General features: G+C 43.8%; 1 protein-coding gene across 9 annotated transcripts in view; it reads right to left on the bottom strand.

Annotated features, from left to right (window-relative positions):
* Positions 1-4,490: 4,490 nt before the first annotated feature.
* TTF2 (transcription termination factor 2) overlaps positions 4,491-20,638 on the bottom strand; it is a 36,373-nt gene continuing 20,225 nt past the window's right edge. For all 9 annotated transcript variants that reach the window (XM_019730608.2, XM_019730607.2, XM_074318614.1 and 6 more), the window contains 12 exons: positions 18,953-19,061; positions 17,212-17,393; positions 16,337-16,490; positions 15,931-16,022; positions 15,061-15,143; positions 14,527-14,660; positions 13,549-13,719; positions 11,054-11,112; positions 10,007-10,157; positions 9,193-9,275; positions 7,818-7,892; positions 4,491-5,432 (listed from right to left, as the gene is read on the bottom strand). In XM_019730608.2, the coding sequence (XP_019586167.2) occupies positions 5,288-5,432; positions 7,818-7,892; positions 9,193-9,275; positions 10,007-10,157; positions 11,054-11,112; positions 13,549-13,719; positions 14,527-14,660; positions 15,061-15,143; positions 15,931-16,022; positions 16,337-16,490; positions 17,212-17,393; positions 18,953-19,061 (1,438 nt within the window). In that variant the 3' untranslated portion in view covers positions 4,491-5,287. The remainder of the gene's footprint in view (positions 5,433-7,817; positions 7,893-9,192; positions 9,276-10,006; positions 10,158-11,053; positions 11,113-13,548; positions 13,720-14,526; positions 14,661-15,060; positions 15,144-15,930; positions 16,023-16,336; positions 16,491-17,211; positions 17,394-18,952; positions 19,062-20,638) is intronic.

Below are 20,638 nucleotides of genomic sequence, written 5' to 3'. Positions count from 1 at the left end.
CCTGGGGCTCCTCAGAATCCCCAAAGTCCTCTGTTTTGTGGCCTTAACACCCCTCCAACTACAATGGTCTTCTCAGATACCGACACTCATTTTCCCCAGGTATCTGCTCCCACGTCAAATATCTCACTGGAGAGAGCCCTAACTAAGCACCCTGTGTAAACAGCAACACCCCCCACCCCAGGCGTCCTTAGCAGGCTTCATCGCCATCTACCATATTATTCTGTGTGTTTATTGTCTGTCCTCTGATACTAAACTAAGCTCTAGGAAGGCAGAGATTTGACACTTATTAACTATATTGTTCCCGTGTAGGAACATTCCTGGCACACATACTAGAGGCTTAATCAACATTTTGTTGAATGAATAAAGATCTAATTGGTAGAATTTTTAGTTTGGATCTCCTTAGTATCTTTCTACAAGCCAGACTTCCCTTCCCTCAAACTCCAATATTTGTCGTTCAACCAAATGCCACTTGGAAAAAAATCTTGGCCTTCTCTCAAATGTGTTGGATAAATTAAATGCACCTTAGGGACCAGCCTTGAATTTTCCAGTTAACCTCAGACATCGCGAGAGTCACTTGGCATGAAGCTTGTTGTATTACATCATTCCCCTCCACACACGTCTTTTAATGAATCAGATTTCAGAACTCAGGATAAAAAGCTTATCATTTATTTCAGTTGGAAAAAGCCTTTGGTAATTGGATAACACTATTGTAGATGGAATTATACTGCAACAGAAATGTCTATAAGACATCTAGGTTTTGGCAAATGCTTTGACTTCAAACAATATTAATGGTAACAATTCCATTACAAACATTAAGAAAGTCTGTGCAGGTGGGGGTGGTGGTGGGGGCAGGGGAGGGGATGGCCCTGTTCCTTGGCCTGCCCTATAGTGCACTCTAAATTCAATTTAATTTAACTGTCCTGCCAGCTGAAAGACCTGGCAAAGTCAGAGTAATCTGCAGAGCCCAAGACACCAAGGTGAGGAAGAAAAGAAGTCTGAGGATTTACAAGTTGCCCAGTGTCACAAAGTGCTTCAGAAATCACCTTTGAGTCGCGAGCACTGGAGCGTCAGCACGAGGTAGTGTTATGAGGTAAGTTACAGCTCGGGAGTTCACAGGGAAGAAAAACGAACCCCAATTACAGCCTCCGTCCTCTGGGATGTTGTAAGAGGATAAACACCGTGGCTTCTTGGATAACAAACACACGCGTGTACCTGTCAGCCCACCCATTCTCTAAGCTCTAGAGTGCAAGTCACTCAGCTTTATTAGAGGACGTACACCCATGTTAGGTTTGCGTCAGCTAACAGGTGATGGGCGCAGCTGAATGCTCTGGCAATTAAAAGCAGGCTGTAGGAAGAGGCACATCCCTCGTGGCCTTGTTGGCTTCTACATACTGATTTCAATGCCCTCATCAATTCTTCCCAGAAGTCTGCCCTGACTAGGTCAAATCCCTGTTCTCTGCCGGCAGAGCTACACGTACCTCTCCACTGCTGCACTCATGACAGACACACACGCTGATGCAATTAATACCTGTGGCCCTCCCTCCTAGACTATAAGCCTTAGGAGGTCAGGAATCGGTCTTGGTTTTGCTTACCCTTATATCTTCGGTACCCAGCAATGCCTGGCACATTTCATACAGTTTTTTGAATTAATGTATAAATAATTAAGCAGTAAACGTATTCTCCCCATCTTCACTTTCATACATAATCCCTTCCTTCACGAAGATTCAGCTAAGGATTCTGGGAGAAAGGACTCCAGCTGGTAAAGACCCTGTGTAGCTGCATGTCTGTCTCCCTGTTCCTTCCCTAGGAGTTAGGCTGTTCTTTCACCCCCATATCCATCCCCTAGCTACTGATCATAATTGGCCCTAATTTCATTTTCATTTACGAACACACTTTAATCTAGGTTATATGTCTAGGAATTCCAAAATCCTATTATAATTTTCTTTGGGCCTGCAGGTATGCTTTTCAATTGTTTCTGCCTTTTCCTAGGGCTAGAAGCTACATAGTAAATAGCAGCCCAATATCCCATTTTGTAAACCCAGTTCTCTCAAAGCATCAAGGTTTCAGACAAGCAGAGGCCACGCTGAGCTCCGGAGTATCCATGGTTATCCTATGAGCACAGGACAATCGGCGTCCATGTTGAGCCCTGCTGAAAGCCACTTCTTGGGTAAGAGACAGTGAGAGAGAGGTAACAGCCGGGATTCCTACACAGCCACTGCAAATCACGACTGCTGGAGAAAAGGGCCATGTCCCACAAAGGTGTCCTTCTGCCGACTGCTGTTCATACTGGCTGCATGACCACAGGCGTCCTGGGTGGGGCTTTTAGAGGACCCAGGATGCCATCCAGCCGTGGCATGCACAGGAAGCCCTTTTTGGATCAACACTTCTAAAGAGCAGTCAAACTAGAAACCTTCCATGAAGACCATTCTGCCACATCAGAAATGCCTTGTAAACTGGCTGCTCAGCAACGTTGCGCTTTGGTGACAGATGTTCCCCATCTGGTTCTTTCAGCTGCACCCATGCGGCTGTTGTATTCTCATCCCCAGACCTGGTCCCACAGCAATAACACTCGCATCTGTATGGCCCTCCACGGCTTCTAAAGCATTTATTACCTCATTGCGTCCTTGCCCAGGTCTGCTGAGGTAGGCAGGAGGCTCTGAAAAGGAAACCTCGCAGTGCTGCTGTCACATGGAAGGCTGGCTGACACGGGCAGAACTCACACGCCAGCACCTCAATTAGATCACCACTTTGTGGGGTGTCGCCCATTGCTAGAGGGGCCAAGGACCCACCGTGTCATGTCCAGACCTTAAGAAACTGACTCACTGTAACTAAAATGAACATGAGCCTGAGATAGTCACCAGAATGCTACTTCCATGAATCCAGGAGAAATTCCCACCCCAGGGCTGGGGTTTAGGATGCGTGTTTGATACATTCCATCCCATCAGGACAGTGTTCCAACTTTTGTTGCACCCACCTCACATCCAAAGCATCTCACGGTTATAGGACACCTACTCAAGACATAATTAGGTGGCTCTGCTGGGCTTAGACTCAGAAACAAAAAACACTAGAGAAACTGTTGAAGCTACAGAGGGAATCTTATAGTAGGTGACACTTGTCACTGGGCTCTGAATATCTGAAGACTAGGTTACCCATATCCCTGCACCCATATCCAAACTAAAAGCAAGAACACTTGGACTTCAAAGTTCACACTGCCTCTATCCCAAACAGTGCTTGGAATGGGCAGTGACAGTGTCACCTAACTAATAAGCCTTCTGACTGACATACCCGATCTGTCTATCTAGTCAAACAGTTTCCAGCATGTGTATTTGTTACTGAATTCCCGGCGGAGCACAACGAGATATATGCCAATCAACACATCTTACAGATAAAAGAATCGAGATGCTCAGGGAATCTGAAACTAGCCTAATATCAGACAATCAGCAAATGGCAGAGGTAGGGTTTGTACATTCTTGCTGTCCTGGGAGCTACCGCTTCTCAGGTGACACCTATCTTTGCCCTGGTATGTTGATCTTATAGCATAACTCCCATAGGGTAATCTTACATCTTTCTTTTCCTGATTTTATCGGGGACCTCACTGTAGCTGCTGAGTTCTGAAAACAATGCCCACCTTACAAATGTGGAAACCATGTGTAAAGAAATTGGTATTTTCAAGGTTACGTCCCCAGCTACAGTGAAGCTGGACTAAGGTTAAGTCTAAGTTCCACACCAGAACTCTTCCCACCAGGCCAGACTGTCGTTACCTTTGTAAGCCTTGGCCTTAGGGGGCATCTCTGCTTAAACAGGCGCCAGTGCCTCAGTCCACAACTGTGACTGAGGTAACACAGGGTTTCATCTCCTAATCCTAACTCAAAGGAGGGCGACAATTCCATCTAGAAAGAACTACAATTCTTTCTAGCAAAAATTAGCAGAGTAAGCATTCTAGAAATGATTGCTAATGGGAAGAAGGAAATCTGAAGTTTCCTAAAGTACAAAAGCCTCAAGAGTTTGTATTAGTCAGGGTACTAACTGTTACATAAACAACCCCCAAATCTCAGTGGCTCAAGAAAATATATTCTTTCTTGATCATGTCATAGTCCAATGTGGGTGAGCTGGGGTGAGAAGGGAGATACATGTGGGGAGGGCTTTTCCAACAGTCATTCAGGAACCAAGGCTTCCTAGTCTACCTAGAGGGACCATGGCCAAAAAATAGGTTAAGAATCCCTGATCTAGAGGCTTGACAATTCTCTGGGGCCTTGTGGTCTTCCATCAGTAACTTTGCATCCAATGGACCAATGAGCGAAGAAACAGCATGAAGAATCACATGCAAAGTTTTAGAGCAGATAAAAAAAAACTTACATCACTTCTCTCCTCATTCCATTGACCAGAACTCAGTAATATGACCCAGGTAACTGCAGTGACGACTGGGAAATGTAGGCTGGGTGCCCAGGAGGAAAAGGAAATGGGGTTTAGTGAGCACATAGCATGATCTGTTACAGTGTCAAACACATATTTATTAGGTTATACCTATGATACCAATGCTAAAAGATACAACTGTACACCTACTAAATGATACAACACTAAATGGAAATACTGTGCATTTGTAAAAATGCAAATACTGTAATAATGATACAAATATCAAATTATATGATACAAATACTACATAATTTGATAGCAGTACGAAATTATACAGTAATACTAAATGATACCATACCAACTACTGAATGACACACTGATAGAAACGCTAAACAGCTGTTTATGTACAAAGCACCTCCTTGATCTGACGCCTGAGAGGAAGAACCTCCTGGATGGAGACAACTGTAGAGCAATGGCCATAGGGGTCCACTCTCTGCTCGGCCCACAAAGAGTTTACAGGAGTAACCTCACTGGCAGGAGAGACAAAGAGATAGGCTCTTTGTTAGAGACGGTAATAATGCTGGGTCCCCCATCAGCTGAGAAGAGAAAGGGCTTTTTGAGCTTTTACTGAAGCGTATGTACAACTCTCCCACAGTTGTTTTCCAAAATTATCTAACATGAAAGCATTTTCTTTTATCTGAAATAATTCATTGGCTTGTATGTCACGCACTAAATAAGTTGATTAACATGATTGATTAACCAATGGTTGACATGATAACTGGTCCTCCATTCTGGGAACTGAGTACGCCTCATTGTGTGGCAGGCACAAGGCTTGACGGTGACAGGAGAGCCCAAAGGACCATGGTTAGGTCGTTCTCTCCAGGTCCTAATACAAACCAACAGTGGCACAATACTGAGCCCTAGAAACAGGAAGTTAGATGCCAAAAAGGACTTTGAGGTCAGCCAAGGTGAGCTTAGTGACAGATTCTCCAGATCCTGACAGAATCTGTTTGGCCAAATCTTTCTTTTTTTCTTGGAGCTGCAAGATCTTCGTTTCCACTGTTCCCTCACAAACAAATCTACAAAATAGACAAGCAAACAATCAGAAACCGAAAGCCACGTATCTAATAACATGTTCATACTTCTGTTTATGCTTCAGTTTTTAAGTGAGATTTATTCCTTTATTTAGCTTTCTTAGGTTTGGTTAGGAACTCTGTGTATAGGTGATCTAAACAACCTGCACTAAATATGTGTCTATTTAAAATGATGTGACTCAAATTGACTTCATTTCTTTCTGAAGCTAAGGTAATTGAGAAATGCAAAATAAGCAAAAGATATCCCTCTCCAAAGAAGTGTAGAGATCCAGCTTTCACACAAAAAAGCTCATCCTGATAAGGCCAGAAGACCCTGAAACTAGCAAGTTTCTGCTAGGTATATTCACGCCAGTGTAAGCACAGAATGTCTTCTTTCTTGGCGAATTCACACTGAAAACGGGTTTTACAAACTGAGGAAACGCCACTGTTGTCACGCACTCACTCATTCCCCACGTGCTGCTTAAGCATTCACTATGTGCCATGTACTGTGCCAGGTAGAGGTATGGAGAGATGAAGACAGTCTTGCTCTCAAAGAGAACACAAGAGGGAGACGTAAAAATAAATAGCAACAGTAAGACTATGACCTAGAAAGTGCTACAGTGGAAATGTGTCCAATGTGCAAAAGGAGTAAAAAGAAATCAGTCTGGGAGACTCCGGGACGGCTCCATTGCAGACTGAACTCAACGTGGGAACTGGAGGGTAAGCAAGCATTGGCCAGATGGAAGGGTGAGGAGGGCCCCCCATGGACTGGGCACGTGTGTAAAACCATGGCTGATTGTAGAACATGGTATGCTGAAGGAAGATCAACTCAACCAGTGCAGCCAGGGCAAAAGGCAAACGGAGTCGACCACGGTGTCCTGCAATGGCAGAGCTGGGGACGCTGACGGAGGCCAGATCACCAGCGGCTTTGCTAAGAAATTTAGATCTGAAAGAGGGACGTGGCAGCAGGACTGGGAAGGAAGGGACAGTTGTAAGAAACATTTAGAAAATAAAATGAATGGACTTGGTATGTGAAAAGTGAGAAAGAAGGAAGAATCTTGTTTCTGGCTCTGATTAGATATTTACAAAGACAAGGAATACAGAAGAGTAAATAGACATGAGGTGGTAGGAGAAAATAACTTCAACTTGTGACATTTTGAGTCCCTGGAAAAGGTAACAGTACCTGATACGCAGTGAGTGCTCAATAGGTATCAGTTTTAGTTGAACGAGATGAGTGAGTGAAAAACGGTGAGTACGTGGCCACCTGATCCAGGGGTTTGAGTATCTAGGTCTGAAGTTTAGGGGACCTGGGAACTGAAGATACAGACTTTGGACTTACCTGAGGATTCTTAAGGGAAGTGCATACAAAGTGAGCTACAGACAGGAAAACGAACGTAATCTCTGTATTTGACAAATTTTGGAATTCCTTGGTGCCCTTTACCAAGAACAGTTTCAGTGGAGCAACAGAGGTGAGAGCCAGTTAGTAAAGGCTGAGGAATGAATGGGAGGTAAGCAAGTCAAGACAGTCAGTGATTTCTAGTTCTCCAGGAAACCTGGCCCTGAAAAGGAAGGAGAGAAAGAGGCCCACAGCTAGAGTGGACTGTAACATTAAGGCAGGGTTTGTTTTTAAAGACAGGAGGGTCGCAAACAGAGGGACATTCTACAAAATTATTTACTGGCTTCCAGGGTCATAAAACACAAAGAAAGACTGAGGTATTGTTCCAGGTAAAAGGAGGAAAGTCATGACAACTGAATGCTACACAGGATCCAGGATTTTCTTTTGCTGTGAAGGACATCACTGAGACAAGTGGCAGAATAGAATAGGGTCCATTGCTCAGACACAGTACTGTGTCATTGTTAACACCCTGATTTCAATCATTTTGTTGTGGTTATGTCCTTAAGAGAGTGTCCTTATGGTTATGGAAATGCACGTTTAAGTATTTAGGGGTAAAGAAGCATCATGTCTGTAACTTACTCTCAAATGGCCCAGAAAAAAGTGTACACACACATGCACAGCATACGGGAATGTTCTGGTATTATTCTTGTAAGAATTCTTACATTCTTTCCTATATGTCTGAAATTATGTCAAAATAAAAGTTAAAAGCAAAAAGAGAGAGAGAGGGAGAGAGGAGGGCCCTTTCATGGGCTGTCTGGACTGAGAGGAAGCTCACTGTGACAACAGGTTGCTCTTCTTTTGCAGGGGCCAACTGCAGGTTACCCCCAAACGCCTGTGTTCCCTTCCAGACTGTCAGTCCCAAGGGGACGTGTCCCGGGAGCATCACTAGTAAGGTGATCACCCCATACTCTACATTCGATTAGAACACAGCCAAGAAAGACTTGCCCAAAAGCAGAACTTGGGGAGGGTCCTAGGTCGGGGAGGACTTTACTTACCTGTGTATGACGACATCTTTCTCCTGCCCTACGCGGTAAATTCGGTCACAAGCTTGATCTTCAAGGGATGGATTCCTGGTGGAAGAGAGGTCAAGCTCAAAGTACTGACATCCTAGGCCTGGGGTACCAAAATCCCCCAGGCAAATCCAGCCCACGCCTGGTTTTTCATGGCTTGTGAGTTAAAAATGGTTGTTACCTTTGTAAAGGGATGTAAAAACAAGCATACAAAACCCCACCACGAAGAATATGACAGAAACTCATGTAGCCTGCGAAGCCTAAAATATTTACTACCTGCACTAAAACGTTTACAGAAAAAGTTTGGAGATCTCTGTCCTAGGCGATATTGGCCTCAGAAAGGTCAGTCAGATACCTTCTTGCCATCTCATGAGAAAAAGGGGTCAGACTGCTAATATTAATAACAGCAACTCAGCACTATCACTAGTTGACAACTATCGGTAACAGGTGAAACCAACACTCAAGTGTGGTCACTAACTAGCTGGATGACCTTGGACAAGACATTTAATATTCACCCCCTACGCTTCAGATTGTTACTTGGAAATGTTAGAGCTGGCTAATGATCTCAAGTACCTTTTTCAACTTTCATATGCTGTGATCCAACTAAGGAGACAATTTGTTTCCTTCTTCGTATTCTCATTAGCAACTTGAAACTCGTTTCTCTTCTTACCTTGTTAAAATCTTGGATTACATTTCTCCATTTCAGAAAACAGTGTAATTCCCAGTCAGCTTTCCTCACTGCCACATATAGGGGTGTCCCAAGTAAGACCTACACCCATTCTCCCAGGAGATAACAACAGGTTGGCCTGTTTGTGACCATCTGGGCTGCCTGGAGCATTAGAACAACACGTAGCAATTCCTAATTGGCTGAATTTGAAAACCAAAAACTGGGACTATTTATGTGTCTCTTAACACACTAACTCATTTATCTTATTTCCAGAAAGGATGCTGTTATGCTTCTAGTGTTGACACATGTGAAGCTATATGTTAAGTATATGCCAAACATAATCAGTAAAGTCCTTTGCCTTTGCTTCTTCCTGTTTTCTGCAGTTGAGATTTCTCAACGAATATGGTATTTTGAAGAGGCAGGACTGAGTGATGTAGCTCTCAGCCAGGAAGAAAGCCCTGTTCCCAGTCTCCATGGAAACAGATGTTAGATTAACAATGAAGTGAATGGACTATTTTAAGCAGTCACTTGAAGCCTTGCTTGTTCAGGAATTTGGGGCTGTCAACTAGCCCTACCCCATTTAGATCTGTATCTACACACGTGAGCACAGAGGCAGCTCTGTAATACAAAGAGCACAGTCTGCTGGTCTCCCTGCTGTGCTGTGACAAGTCAAGAAAAATCCAGAATCTTTACCAGTGCATATCCAGAAGAAAAAGATGGTTTCCTCCAATCAGGTTTAGACCAACACCTCCAGCCAACAGAGAGATTAGCATAACCTTCAGAAGGAAAAACACCATTAACTTTATCCTGATTTGGTCTCATAACACATTTCTCCTTCTGTCTCAGGTTCAAGTCCAAGATCAGTACAGATAAGCAACGTGTTCCTGTCAAATCTTCCTCTGCTGTCATAAACGCACTGTTTTGAAACTTTCAGATGCTATCTCTGTTGCCTCACCTCTGAGGAAATTCTCACTTCACAGTTTCACGTGTGGGTGTCAACCATAAGACATGATTGTGTGCCTGCCAAAATACAGGAACGCTATCACAGAGCACCGGGAGTGGTTAGCTCGGTGAACTCTCCTTTAACCAGTATGTCTGTTCCATCAGCCTCTGCACCTGCACCCCCGCCCCCTCTGCTGTGATTCTCCTATCACTCAACTACCGCTTTCCAAATATTTATTATCTATAATTAGATGCCTTTGTTCTTCCACATCCCTCCGTATTTCCTCTTATCAAAATCCCTCCTCGTCTCAAAGCCTGCCTCCTCCACAAAGATTTCCTTGATCCTCACCAGTTCTGCTCTTCCTCTTTCAGCCCTCATAGTTTATTCTCTTTCGAGTATCTGCATACTTTGATAGGTACCCCATAAATGTCTAATAAATTAAAAACACCTGCAGGAATCAAAGCCATGAATATACTTAAATTGAGCTGCCATATTAGAATTCTCTCTGTATAACTAAGAACAATTTGCTCTTAATTCTATAACTCTGATGTGACCAACTCGTACCTGAGGGCCCCCGGAGTGATTAAATGCCTCTACCAAGTCCATTCTCTGTTTGGGGTTGACAGAGCCATCGATGGTGGCGAACGTCAGTCTGTGCCTCTTCAGGTGCAATGCTACGACTTTCAGCATGCTGGTCCACTGAGAGACAATGACACTGGAAGGAAGAAACAGACAACCAACCACCTCACGCAGGTTAAACAAACTCATCCACAGATGACCGGCAGAATGCTACTGCTATTCTTAAGATTCCGTTATCAAATGTGAATGAGGAAAGGCCTTCTGTTACCTGAGATGGAAAGGTACACTCTTAGGTCTCGCTTTAAGATAATAATATGGATAAATAAATCGTGACATTTAAAAAGAAGATGATAATGCTTCTCATTGTTTCCAGATCCATTCTACAATTTATCTTTTGCTAAATGAAGTCCGGATAAAGTGGTGGCTAGACTAAAGTAAGGACTGCAGCCTCCTATTATTTGGGGACCAGGGGTTCACCCAGAGATCTGTGGTCCGGCAGAAAAGGGACACACCCTCCCTTAGCCAGTCAGAACAAGCTGCTAGGACTTCTCTACCCCTCCAACCCCAACAAACCCCCAAGCTACTTTTCAATTAGAGCTTTAAGTTTCTAGATTAAAATATTTCATATATACAAGTACCAATTTATAACATACATGTAACTGGTAACAAACAACAAACGGACCTCCTTAGATCCAGGCCCCCCTTGCACTGTGGGGCTCGCTATCTGTTCACTCTCCTCTGTTTTGCATGTTACATCCTTGCATTTCTTTAGATACTTCTCTTTTAAATGTTTCTTTCGATGCTTAGCTTACTCTGATCCTCTAGGGATTTCCTTTTCAACCAGTGCCACAAATATTTTAATTAGAAATCACAGGGAATTTGTGCTATAACAAAAAACTCAGCAGTGCTTTCTGCTGAGCGTGACTTAAGGTCCTTGATATAAAAAGCTAAGATTTACAGTTATCAGCAATATCAAATTTTCTTGCTTCACCAATTACAAGCAATACTTAGATAATGAAATAACACATTTACCTCTTTTGGGACCCCGAATTTCTTCGGATTGCCTCCAATTCTGCCAACAGAGATGAAATCTGGAAAAAGGTCACATTAATACAGGCAGGTGTAAGCACTTTTTCTGCATTATGCCTCACCTGAATTACTGAGTAGTCTCCAGTCTGGCCTCTCTGCTCCTGGTCTTATCCTTCTCTGCTGCACTCTTGTCTCTGCAGCCAGAACTATTTCTAAACTGTCAGTGTGTCACTTTCCTCCGCTGGCTAAAGCCCTTGCATGGCTTCCCACTGAGGTAAAGCCCAAGGTCCATGCACTGATCCCTGCTGCTCTGGTTTCTGCTTACTCTCCAGCCTCACCTCTCACTATGCCCTCCCAATAACACGCTAGTCCATCCAATTCCTCCCTCCACTAAGCCATGCTTTGCCTCAGCTTGGTCCATTCTGTTCCCTCTGCCTAGAACACCCTTCCAGGTCAGCTTAACGACACTTCCTCCAGGAAGTCCTCCTAGCCCCCTAAGTACGAGTTAGGTGCCCACTGCCTATGTGCTGCTACAGATGCCTTTTGTTTCAAGTACCATGGTCTTTTTTGTATTGTGTATTAACTGCTTATTTAATCATCTCTTGCTTTCGTGACTCGATGCTCCAAGGAGGCACACCAGCACACGTCTGGTTCATTTCTGTACCCCTAGCAAGTAGCACATGACTAGCAGACAAGGTACTAGCCTAACCATTGTGGAAGGAGAAAGTGAAAGCGCTTTACCCAGTTTAAGGCCTGCTCCAAATGCTGCTGAAGAAGAGGACGTGTTCAGACTGAAGAACACTTGCTGAAGCTTCCAAACAAGCTCTCTGGGTATTTATGCAAACCCCTCAGGGCATCCCTGAGTCCACATGGGACCAGTCAGTAAGAACGCAGGGACACTCTGGACAGCAGCTGAGTTCCTTCTGCCCGACTGCTAATGCGAACGACCTTTCCAAAGCCTCCAAGGGCCCTAGAGCTCATCCCCAGAATGGTGGAGGAAGAAGAAAACTGGATCAGGAAGCAGGAGATGAAGAAAGTGCTTCCTCTGTCATCACGTGACTGTATCACTCCGACACCCCCAGGTAAGAGCGCAGATTCCTCATCAGTGAAAAAGGGCTGAGCCAGAAAAAACGCAGAGGTGCCCTTAGCCCTTCCATTGCAGGCTGCAACGGCGGTAACCTATAGAGGCCCCCACATGGGGCTGCTTTCCGATCTGAACAAACATGCTGACGCCTGGGCAGGAAGTGAGTCACAAAACTGTACCATTTTGAATACAGTCGGAAGAAAAACAGCAGGTATGTGAAGTGCGTGGTGTCTTGGCAACTGGAGGTTGTGGGAAGTGCTTTGATTGGCACATGAAAAAATTTAAAAAGAAAGGAAGGGAAGGGAAGGGAAGGGAAGGGAAGGGAAGGGAAGGGAAGGAAGGAAGGAAGGAAGGAAGGAAGGAAGGAAGGAAGGAAGGAAGGGAGGGAAAAAGCAAAAGCTGGTGATGGGTGTTTTGAGAAAACTGTAGTGGGGGAGCAGGCTCCACGATGCCTGAGCCGGGGCCAAATTCCAGCAACACTCTGCATGAGCTTAGGTCTCTGTTACCCACGAAAATCCTTTCTCCACATGAATCAACTTAAATGGTGTGAACTGCTCTGAATGGGCTTACATTAAGAAGCTCTGTGAGTAAATATTACCCAAGTATTAGACAAGGAACACGAACTATGAGGAATATAAGTTTTAACCCGACAGCTATCTTTGGAGGCGCTAGAACAGGAAGTCTGGCCACATATGGTGCTCTTATGTTTCTCTCAGTTATTAGTACCTGAGTAATACTTTAAAAACGTAATTGAAAGTAATTCTTAAGTAACACCATTCCCTTGGCAGTGACCTCCTTTCTAGTTCCTTTCTTGTTTAAAAAAACCCTTTGAAGAGAGAGGTTGAGGCTAGGAACAGGCTTAAGATGAAAGGCAGGACTCAAGTTACAACGTATCTCGGCTTTCTTCTAATAGAGCTCTTCAGCCTTAAAAAGCTTTAATGAAAGTAGAACAGAATGACTAATGAAGACGGAAGGCCACGTAGGAAACAATACTCACAGATGGAAGCCTTTCAACACGTCCAAGCAATCAGTGCCCAGATGTATTACATGGTCTCCAGGGTCCAGCTTTTGTTGTTTTCCTTTCAAGCTTTCCTGGGACAAATTGCTCTCCCTGAGGCCCTGTCACTAGCATGAACCCGACAGGCTCCTTTCCCAGTAATCCGTGACAGGAAATGTGCCTTGATGCCAGGACTGGCCCACATCACTCCCTAAAAGCCCACTATGAAACTTTAGTTTTATTCATGAAATGAAAGAAGAATTTAAGACTGGAGAGAGAATCTGACCAGCTAAAATCGAATAGTTCGAGCTCTGCCATCCAACACCCGGCTGTCGCCACCTGGACAAATGTGCTCTCACACAGAAAAACATGTGAGGAGTCCCAGCCTTTCTACTAGGATAGAGGTGACAAAAGTACCTTAGTGCTCTCTCGCGTGTCTTCAAAAAGCTCCACCGGGAAGCACTGGCCATTCAGAGAAACCGTGGAGGACGGCTCTGTGTTCTGGAGTTCGGTCAAGGTCAAGGCACCGAGCTCCTCCTCCAGGGAAAGGAGCAGGCCTTCGCTCTTCAGTTCTGCTGGGTCCAAGGCCTGAGCAGAAGACAGGAAGGGGACAACAGCGGGCACCTGAGGCTTCCGGCCATGTTACCTACCAATGACGTGCTGACTGTTTAACACTCCACACAGCAAAATATCTTCTAATGTATCATCAGTATCTCCTCAGAGAAGCCCTGATTAAAATGTAATCTTGCAAATTTTTTTTACCAGATTAAAGATGAATCAAATGATAGAACTTTTTAGAGACTTGCCCGACAGATTATATGATCATTCTTTGTCCCCAGCTGGGACAGTACAGTTAATTAAGCTACTGATAATCAAGACATATTATTACGACTCCTCAAAAGATACATTATTACGACTCCTCAAAAGAATAACACACTCCCCTTAATTATGATGTGCCTCGCTCCAATGTAAAGGCAGCTTTTCCAATTGTATAAATACTTGAGTTTTCACAACTAGACTTTAAAGCCCCAATACTGCCTGAAGGCAGGAAAAAAGGTAACTAAATTAGTTTTGTGATATCCCAAAATACCAACGTATGCATAAATAGTTTCCTTTTTAATAAAATGCCATTTCCACTCTAAAATTAAAAAGCTTATTTAAAACAAAAGAAAACAAACAATAAAAACTGTTCAACACCATGGGAATTATCAAGGTCAATAAAGATTAATGTAAAATAAAGTAAAACAAACGAGTCCCCTCTTTTCTGGCTCACCATAAACCAAAACAACCCCAAACCCCATTTGCCTTCATCCAGCAGACCAGATCCCAGTTGCAGGAGACTGAAATGGACTCCCCAGCAGCCCTCCTGAGGACCAAGCGAAAAGCTTTTCTTACCGACTTTAGTAAAGAAAGGTGACAGCAACACTGGCGGAGTCTCAGCAACTGTGACAATATGTGGGCGGTGCTGGATCTCTTTGAGTCTGCCACCACGGAGTGCCCAGGCCCAGTGGCCCCAAACTCCTGTGCCACTTCCAGGAAGGAAAACAAACCACAGGAAATAGTACAGGGTGTAAAACAGAGAAACATGGGGACGCATCGGGAACTGAGTGAGGCTCTTTTAAACTTCTTTGATCAGAGCGTCAATCATATAGTTACAACTCACTTCTCTCTGCCAACTAAGCCAAATGAAATACCGGTTTTCTTTATAGACCCACTTGCATTTAATAGAGCAGATTTTGAAAATAATTAAAAAGAAGTTTAGACCAGCATGTCTGGCGCTTACAGATCAGTCTATTTTACTGTGGTTTGAGGTTCCTGGCGAACGTCAAGTCTCTACCAAGAATTCACAACCTCCCACTGCTGTAACTTTCTGACTCTGAGAGCACGTTTCCCTTAGTTACATGTACTTAGGGGTGTCCCACTGCTCACCTCTACTGAACGGATTATCGGGGCTTCGTCCAGATTCGTTACCCACACTTGTCTGTCTTTGCAGATAGGACTGCAGAGCTAACCTGCCTCAGATCAGAAAAGAGAATATACATACAATGTTTGCTAAAACCAAACAGGTTTAAATGGTCACTGCTTGACTGTGCTTGCCGTAGGACCTTGAAACATTATAAAAGTGGACTTTTAAATGCTATTAGGTTCACAGTCAGCGCTGGCCAAAGACAATGAAAAACAGTTGTTTAAAAAAACAATTATTTTTAAATGATTCATGTATTAATATAAAATACAACATTTAATATTAATATATAATATACTGGTATGCCAACATTATTGCTTAGTGTAACATTATTGATAAGTGTTAATATATATAAGGTACATACAAGGAGAAAAAAGCATATTCCTGTTAGAAATGAGAGGTATCCAGCGGGAGAGAGTTAAATCTAGAATTCAGGGAAGGAGAAGTTTTTCAGAGAAAGAGCAAAGAACAGTGACAAGAAGGATTACAGAGCAATTTTTTTAAGTTCCAATGAGATGCTGGATGAGGTTCAAAGGTCAAAGAGATGTAATTTCCCAATATGGCCCCATGGGGACGAGACAGAATGGTGGTGACCACACCCAGCACTTCTGTGCAAGGAAGCGAATGAAGAACAGGTTCAAAAGCCTTCGATGTGTATATGAGACAAAGCTGAGCCAGGGAGCGGGTAAGGAGTGAAAGAGGGGGCTTATAATAAACGGAACACGGATATCCAACTTATCCATAATTACCGTTGGAGAAAACCTGACCCCCAACTCCCTCCCTAGTAACGACAGGCATACTATACAGCTGAGAAAGTGCTTCTTCATTGCACACACCTTGATGTTGCAAAAAGGACACTGTAAACAGTCTCTTCATCTTCAGAAAGCTTTAAACGATGCAACTGATAAGAACGCTGGGGCAGCACCACCTGGAAGAGTAAAAGAAAAGACCGGCTGGGATGGACTGAATATTAGAGTCAATGACCCCGAGGTGACACTGGAAACCTAGTCAAGCCCCGGACAGCAGCTCCCACCCTCCCCTAAAACACGACCGCTCGCTCCAACACGACACAACAGGACCGCTGAGCCACAGGGCAGGACAGCAAGCCCAGGGCCTCCTCAGGAAAACGGGAGACTCAGAGCCTCCCGAAGCATATCTGAGAGCTGTTCTACCCCAGAAGGGACACGGTCATCCACCTTCCCTGGCCTGCCCCCCGCCACGGACGCGTATAAATGAGATTACCAAGGGCTTGCCAGTGCAGTCCAGCTGGTCCTTTGTTCTCCTCAGCAAAAGGCTCTTGGTTAAAATAGTTAACCGTTCTCCTCCTTTCTTTGAACCGTTGTCAACCTGGCTCTTCCACAGATTGAACTCATCAAATGGAGAACAACGGAGAAATCTTTTTTGTTGGGGAAGAAGGACAGAGAGTCAGAAAGAAGTATGGGAGGACGGAGTAAAGGTTCAAAGAAAAACATTAGATGAAAAACAAATCAGATTATCTGTTACATCTGTCATCCAATCATTTTTTAAAGTGAATTTCATAGCAAAGCTCTGCAAGACAGATCAAAAAGATCCGAGTCAGTAACGAAAACCACATTATAAAAATGTGAATTTTCCCATTAACAATGTCAGTATCATCACAACAGGACATATAACCAATAGCTAGAATTTATTCCAAAAGCTTCAAAGGCGAGCAAAGAGATTCCATATCTTCTTATGGGCTGACTTTAATAAAAACAAGTATTTTGAAATTCAGCATTCTTTTCTGTTTGCTTCAAATAAATTGTAGTCCTGACCCTAGGCCATATGTTTTAAAGCAGAAGTAGCCCAAAACATTCACTGGGTGGCAGAAAGATGACTTCAATTGTTTCCTTTAATTTAATCTGCTCTATATTTTTCCATATATAGTGGCTGAATGTAATCAAAGTGCTGTATCAGCCAGTCAATCAACAGATTATTTTTCTCATAAATGGTAATTCTTTTGCCCTTGAAAGGTTGACAGGCTTGCCATCTGCCACAGGAGATAATGTGGCATACACCGGAGCGTTATCAAGAGATGAAATACTGATGGAGGTCACTGATGGGATTCACACTCGTGTCACCTCAAAGAGTTGACTCACTTCAGCAGGGAGTACATGTCCAGCAAGTTATTCTGAATGGGGGTTCCAGTGACAGCCCAGCGGGCACGGGCTTGGAGCTTACACACAGCAATGGAAGTCTGGACGCGGGGGTTCTTCACATTGTGAGCTTCATCCAGTATGATCCGAGCCCACGTGATTCGAAGCAAAGGGGTCAAGATACCCTGGAAGAAACACCAGTGAAATCCAACAACAGGACGGGAAAACGTCTTCAAGAAGATAAGGGGAAACAGCAAACAAGTATTGAGGACCCAATCTTTAAGTTTGAGGGTCCACTGAAATAAGCATTAAGCTTAAGAAACCAAGACTGGAAACCTCAGTGTGAACAAGTAAACTAGTCACTTGCGAGTCCCAATCCTTGAGCTTAAGCTGCTTAAGAATAAAATGTTTTCTGACTTGAGTTTTCATTTATTCTTTCAACCCACTTTCACGCGATGGCTATGCATCAGGACCACTGTAGGTGCTGAGCCTGCTAATTTCACTCATTCAATAAAAAGGATTTACTAAATTTACAAGAAGTCACTAAAAATTTACTAAGAGTCTACTTTTACATGTAAGATACTAAGCCAGACATAAAGGACAGTTCTACCCTCAAGAGGCTCACCATCTAATGGGAAAAAAACAAGATAACTGCAACACCGTGTAGACGAGGATGTAGTAAGTCCCACCGGATAATTCCACAGATGGCACTAGGAATCTAGTCAGTCACGTTCAAGGCTGTATCCCTAATCCCTGAAATAACATCTGGCATGTAGTAGGCACTCAGCATTTGCTGAATAAATGGAGTGCTGTGACGTAACTAAGCACAAGGTGCGAGAAGACACATTTAATCAAACAGGGAGGCAAAGCATTCCAGTTAGAGGGAGAACATGGCAGAGCAGTACACGTCCTGTGGTGCGGCTGCCTGTCAGGGGCCACATGGAGGGGTGGGGTGTAGGTGATGAGGGACACACAAGCAGGGCAAGGTCGTAAAAAGCCTAAGACATCACGTAAAGGAATTAAGGTTTTATCCGTGAAGCAATGAGGAACCATTGAGGAATCTGCAGTTAATCATTGAAAAGGAATCAGAGTTGGCCAAGCTGGAGAAGTGTTCTAGAGATCTCCCCAGATACAGAAATCTGTGCACATTCTGTTGTACTGAAGATAAAAACACATGCAGAAGATGAGTTCCTGGAACAACACTATCTTTTCAGGAGAACAAAGGCCCACAATACTGTGCAATAAAGCGTCAGCCCCGGACAAGTGAGCCTCCCCGCGTGCACAGCAAACATTCAGAGATCTTCTCAGGTTAGCATTTAGCCCATCATCTGCAGCCTTATTGTTTCAACCCCGTTTCCTGGAAGGTGAAGGGAGGCAGGCAGAGATGACTTAATACCAAAATACTAGACTTCACACTAAACATAAAACATATCCTGAGACTATACCACAAAGACTAAAATAAAAATTGCAACAGGTGAGGCCTTCCTACAGTCATGTAATGATTACCAACAAAATTGCAATGTAGTTACTCGTTCTAAGAAACAGCTAAGTACTGTGCCAAGCCTCAACCTCAGTCACTGAGGAGGTTATGGAATAAAAGAGAAGGGACAGAGGAGAGACTGCTTCGTTTTCACCAGTGAAACGTTTAGGACCTTTAAGGGTACTGCTGCTATTTCTGGTGCTGTGACAAGAATCTGGTTAAGAGGTGTGGCCTCCCCTCCTTCCCTGGCGGCCCCAGCCTCACCTTCTCACTGACGTTTGTGCCCGGGACCTCTCCCTCTTGCTTCTTCTTTGTGGGGATCTCCTTGGCCAGAAGGCTATAGGTGGTGATCACAATGTCATACGTAGAGAGGCTGCGTAGAGAGAACACAAAGCAAATGGTAAACGCTCCCTCTGTGACTCTGACAAGAAGAGGTAAAGTGGGTCCCTTTATCAGAATGACTGGCTGGAAGGACAGAATTCATTAACCTATGTCCTTAATCCACACACACAACTTTGGAATGGTAAACTTCACTCATTTGGCTGCCTTCTCTCTTAACTCTGATAAGTGTTAGTCTGTTCACCACAGCCAGAACAGCCTCCTTCTTTCCATCCAATTGAGTCAGAAAGGAAAATCCGCTGGGGTCATATTAACCTTGATATGATGTGGCCAGAACAGAACTGACATTTAGGAATTGATTTGACACAGATGACGCTGAAGGCCCAGGAAGTCGCAAAGCACTGTCCTCCTTTGGTCAATGATGCTGTCTCCTCTAGGTTCCATAATGGACTTGTAAAAACCCAGTAGTCTAGCTCTGACATTTGGGTATAATCATGCTGGAAATTTTCAGTTTACTTTGCCTACACTCTTTACATGTAAAGATTCTCAATGAAAGGCACAAATCTTTTCCCAACAAAAGCTTAATATTGTGCACTTGAGAGAACTTCAAATAAACACCTTTGATAAAAATGAGATGCCTAACTCATAGAGACAGCGACGTCTACATGTGGCCTTTATATCACAGAACGGGCATAACTGAGAATGACTCCAGTCAACTAGTGCATTCTGCACACCACACCCGGTACGATCAAAGGGCACATCAAGTGAGATGCGAATTACTTCTAATAAAAATCCAGAAAGAAGGCATGCTCCTCAAAGAACTCTACGCCGGAGAAGCACGAGGCTGTGGTGCTGCCCGGCTGCCTCAGTCTGCTGAAGTGACTCTCAGTCATGAGAGCTGCTGTGCCGTAAGTCACCTACCCTGTTCTTCAGGAGATAAAATACCCGGTGTCAGAGGTTGGGGAGAGATGACTCAGAAGCAGAAACAACTCTGTTCTTAACACGTTGCGTACGGCGGGGTTTAAATCCCTCGTGAAGATTCTCGTGATCCGTACGCAACGTGTTAACTAATCAGCAAGTATTCAATCCAGACCATCCTATCGCAGTTAGGAACAAAAAACAATTCCTTTAAAACCAAGACAAACACGAGGACTAAAATTACCATCTGGGGAAATATTTCCGTTCATCCTTCCTGATCATCCCTCTTCAGGAATTCAGTGAGGCCTAATCGTAAACTCTTGATTCTAAAACTTCTTCGATTGTTCATAAATGAAAACCACAGTCATGAAAAGATAAACAGCCTATATCAACTAATCATTAGTATTACATCAAAATGCTCTGTTAACACTGAGCTGGTTCCATTCACAGTAACAGAAAAAGAATGTGAATTTGGATTCAGAAATTCAGCAATCATGAAATAACTGTGACATATCCTCTTTCACCAGGGGAATGCTGCTGTTGTTATCTGGGTGACAACTCAGGCATCCCAGACCTCCTCACACAGCAGCTTTTGGGGACAGTGACAAGGATATAGCAAAAGCATTCCATTTTCTCTCAAGAGGTGTCTCCTGTACAGCTGAGGGCTGTTTAGTGATGAGAGAGCCTTTGGTC

This window comes from Rhinolophus sinicus, linkage group LG14 (assembly GCF_036562045.2).
Source record: "Rhinolophus sinicus isolate RSC01 linkage group LG14, ASM3656204v1, whole genome shotgun sequence".
Classification (NCBI taxonomy): domain Eukaryota; kingdom Metazoa; phylum Chordata; class Mammalia; order Chiroptera; family Rhinolophidae; genus Rhinolophus; species Rhinolophus sinicus.
This window is presented reverse-complemented; position numbering and strand designations above follow the sequence as displayed.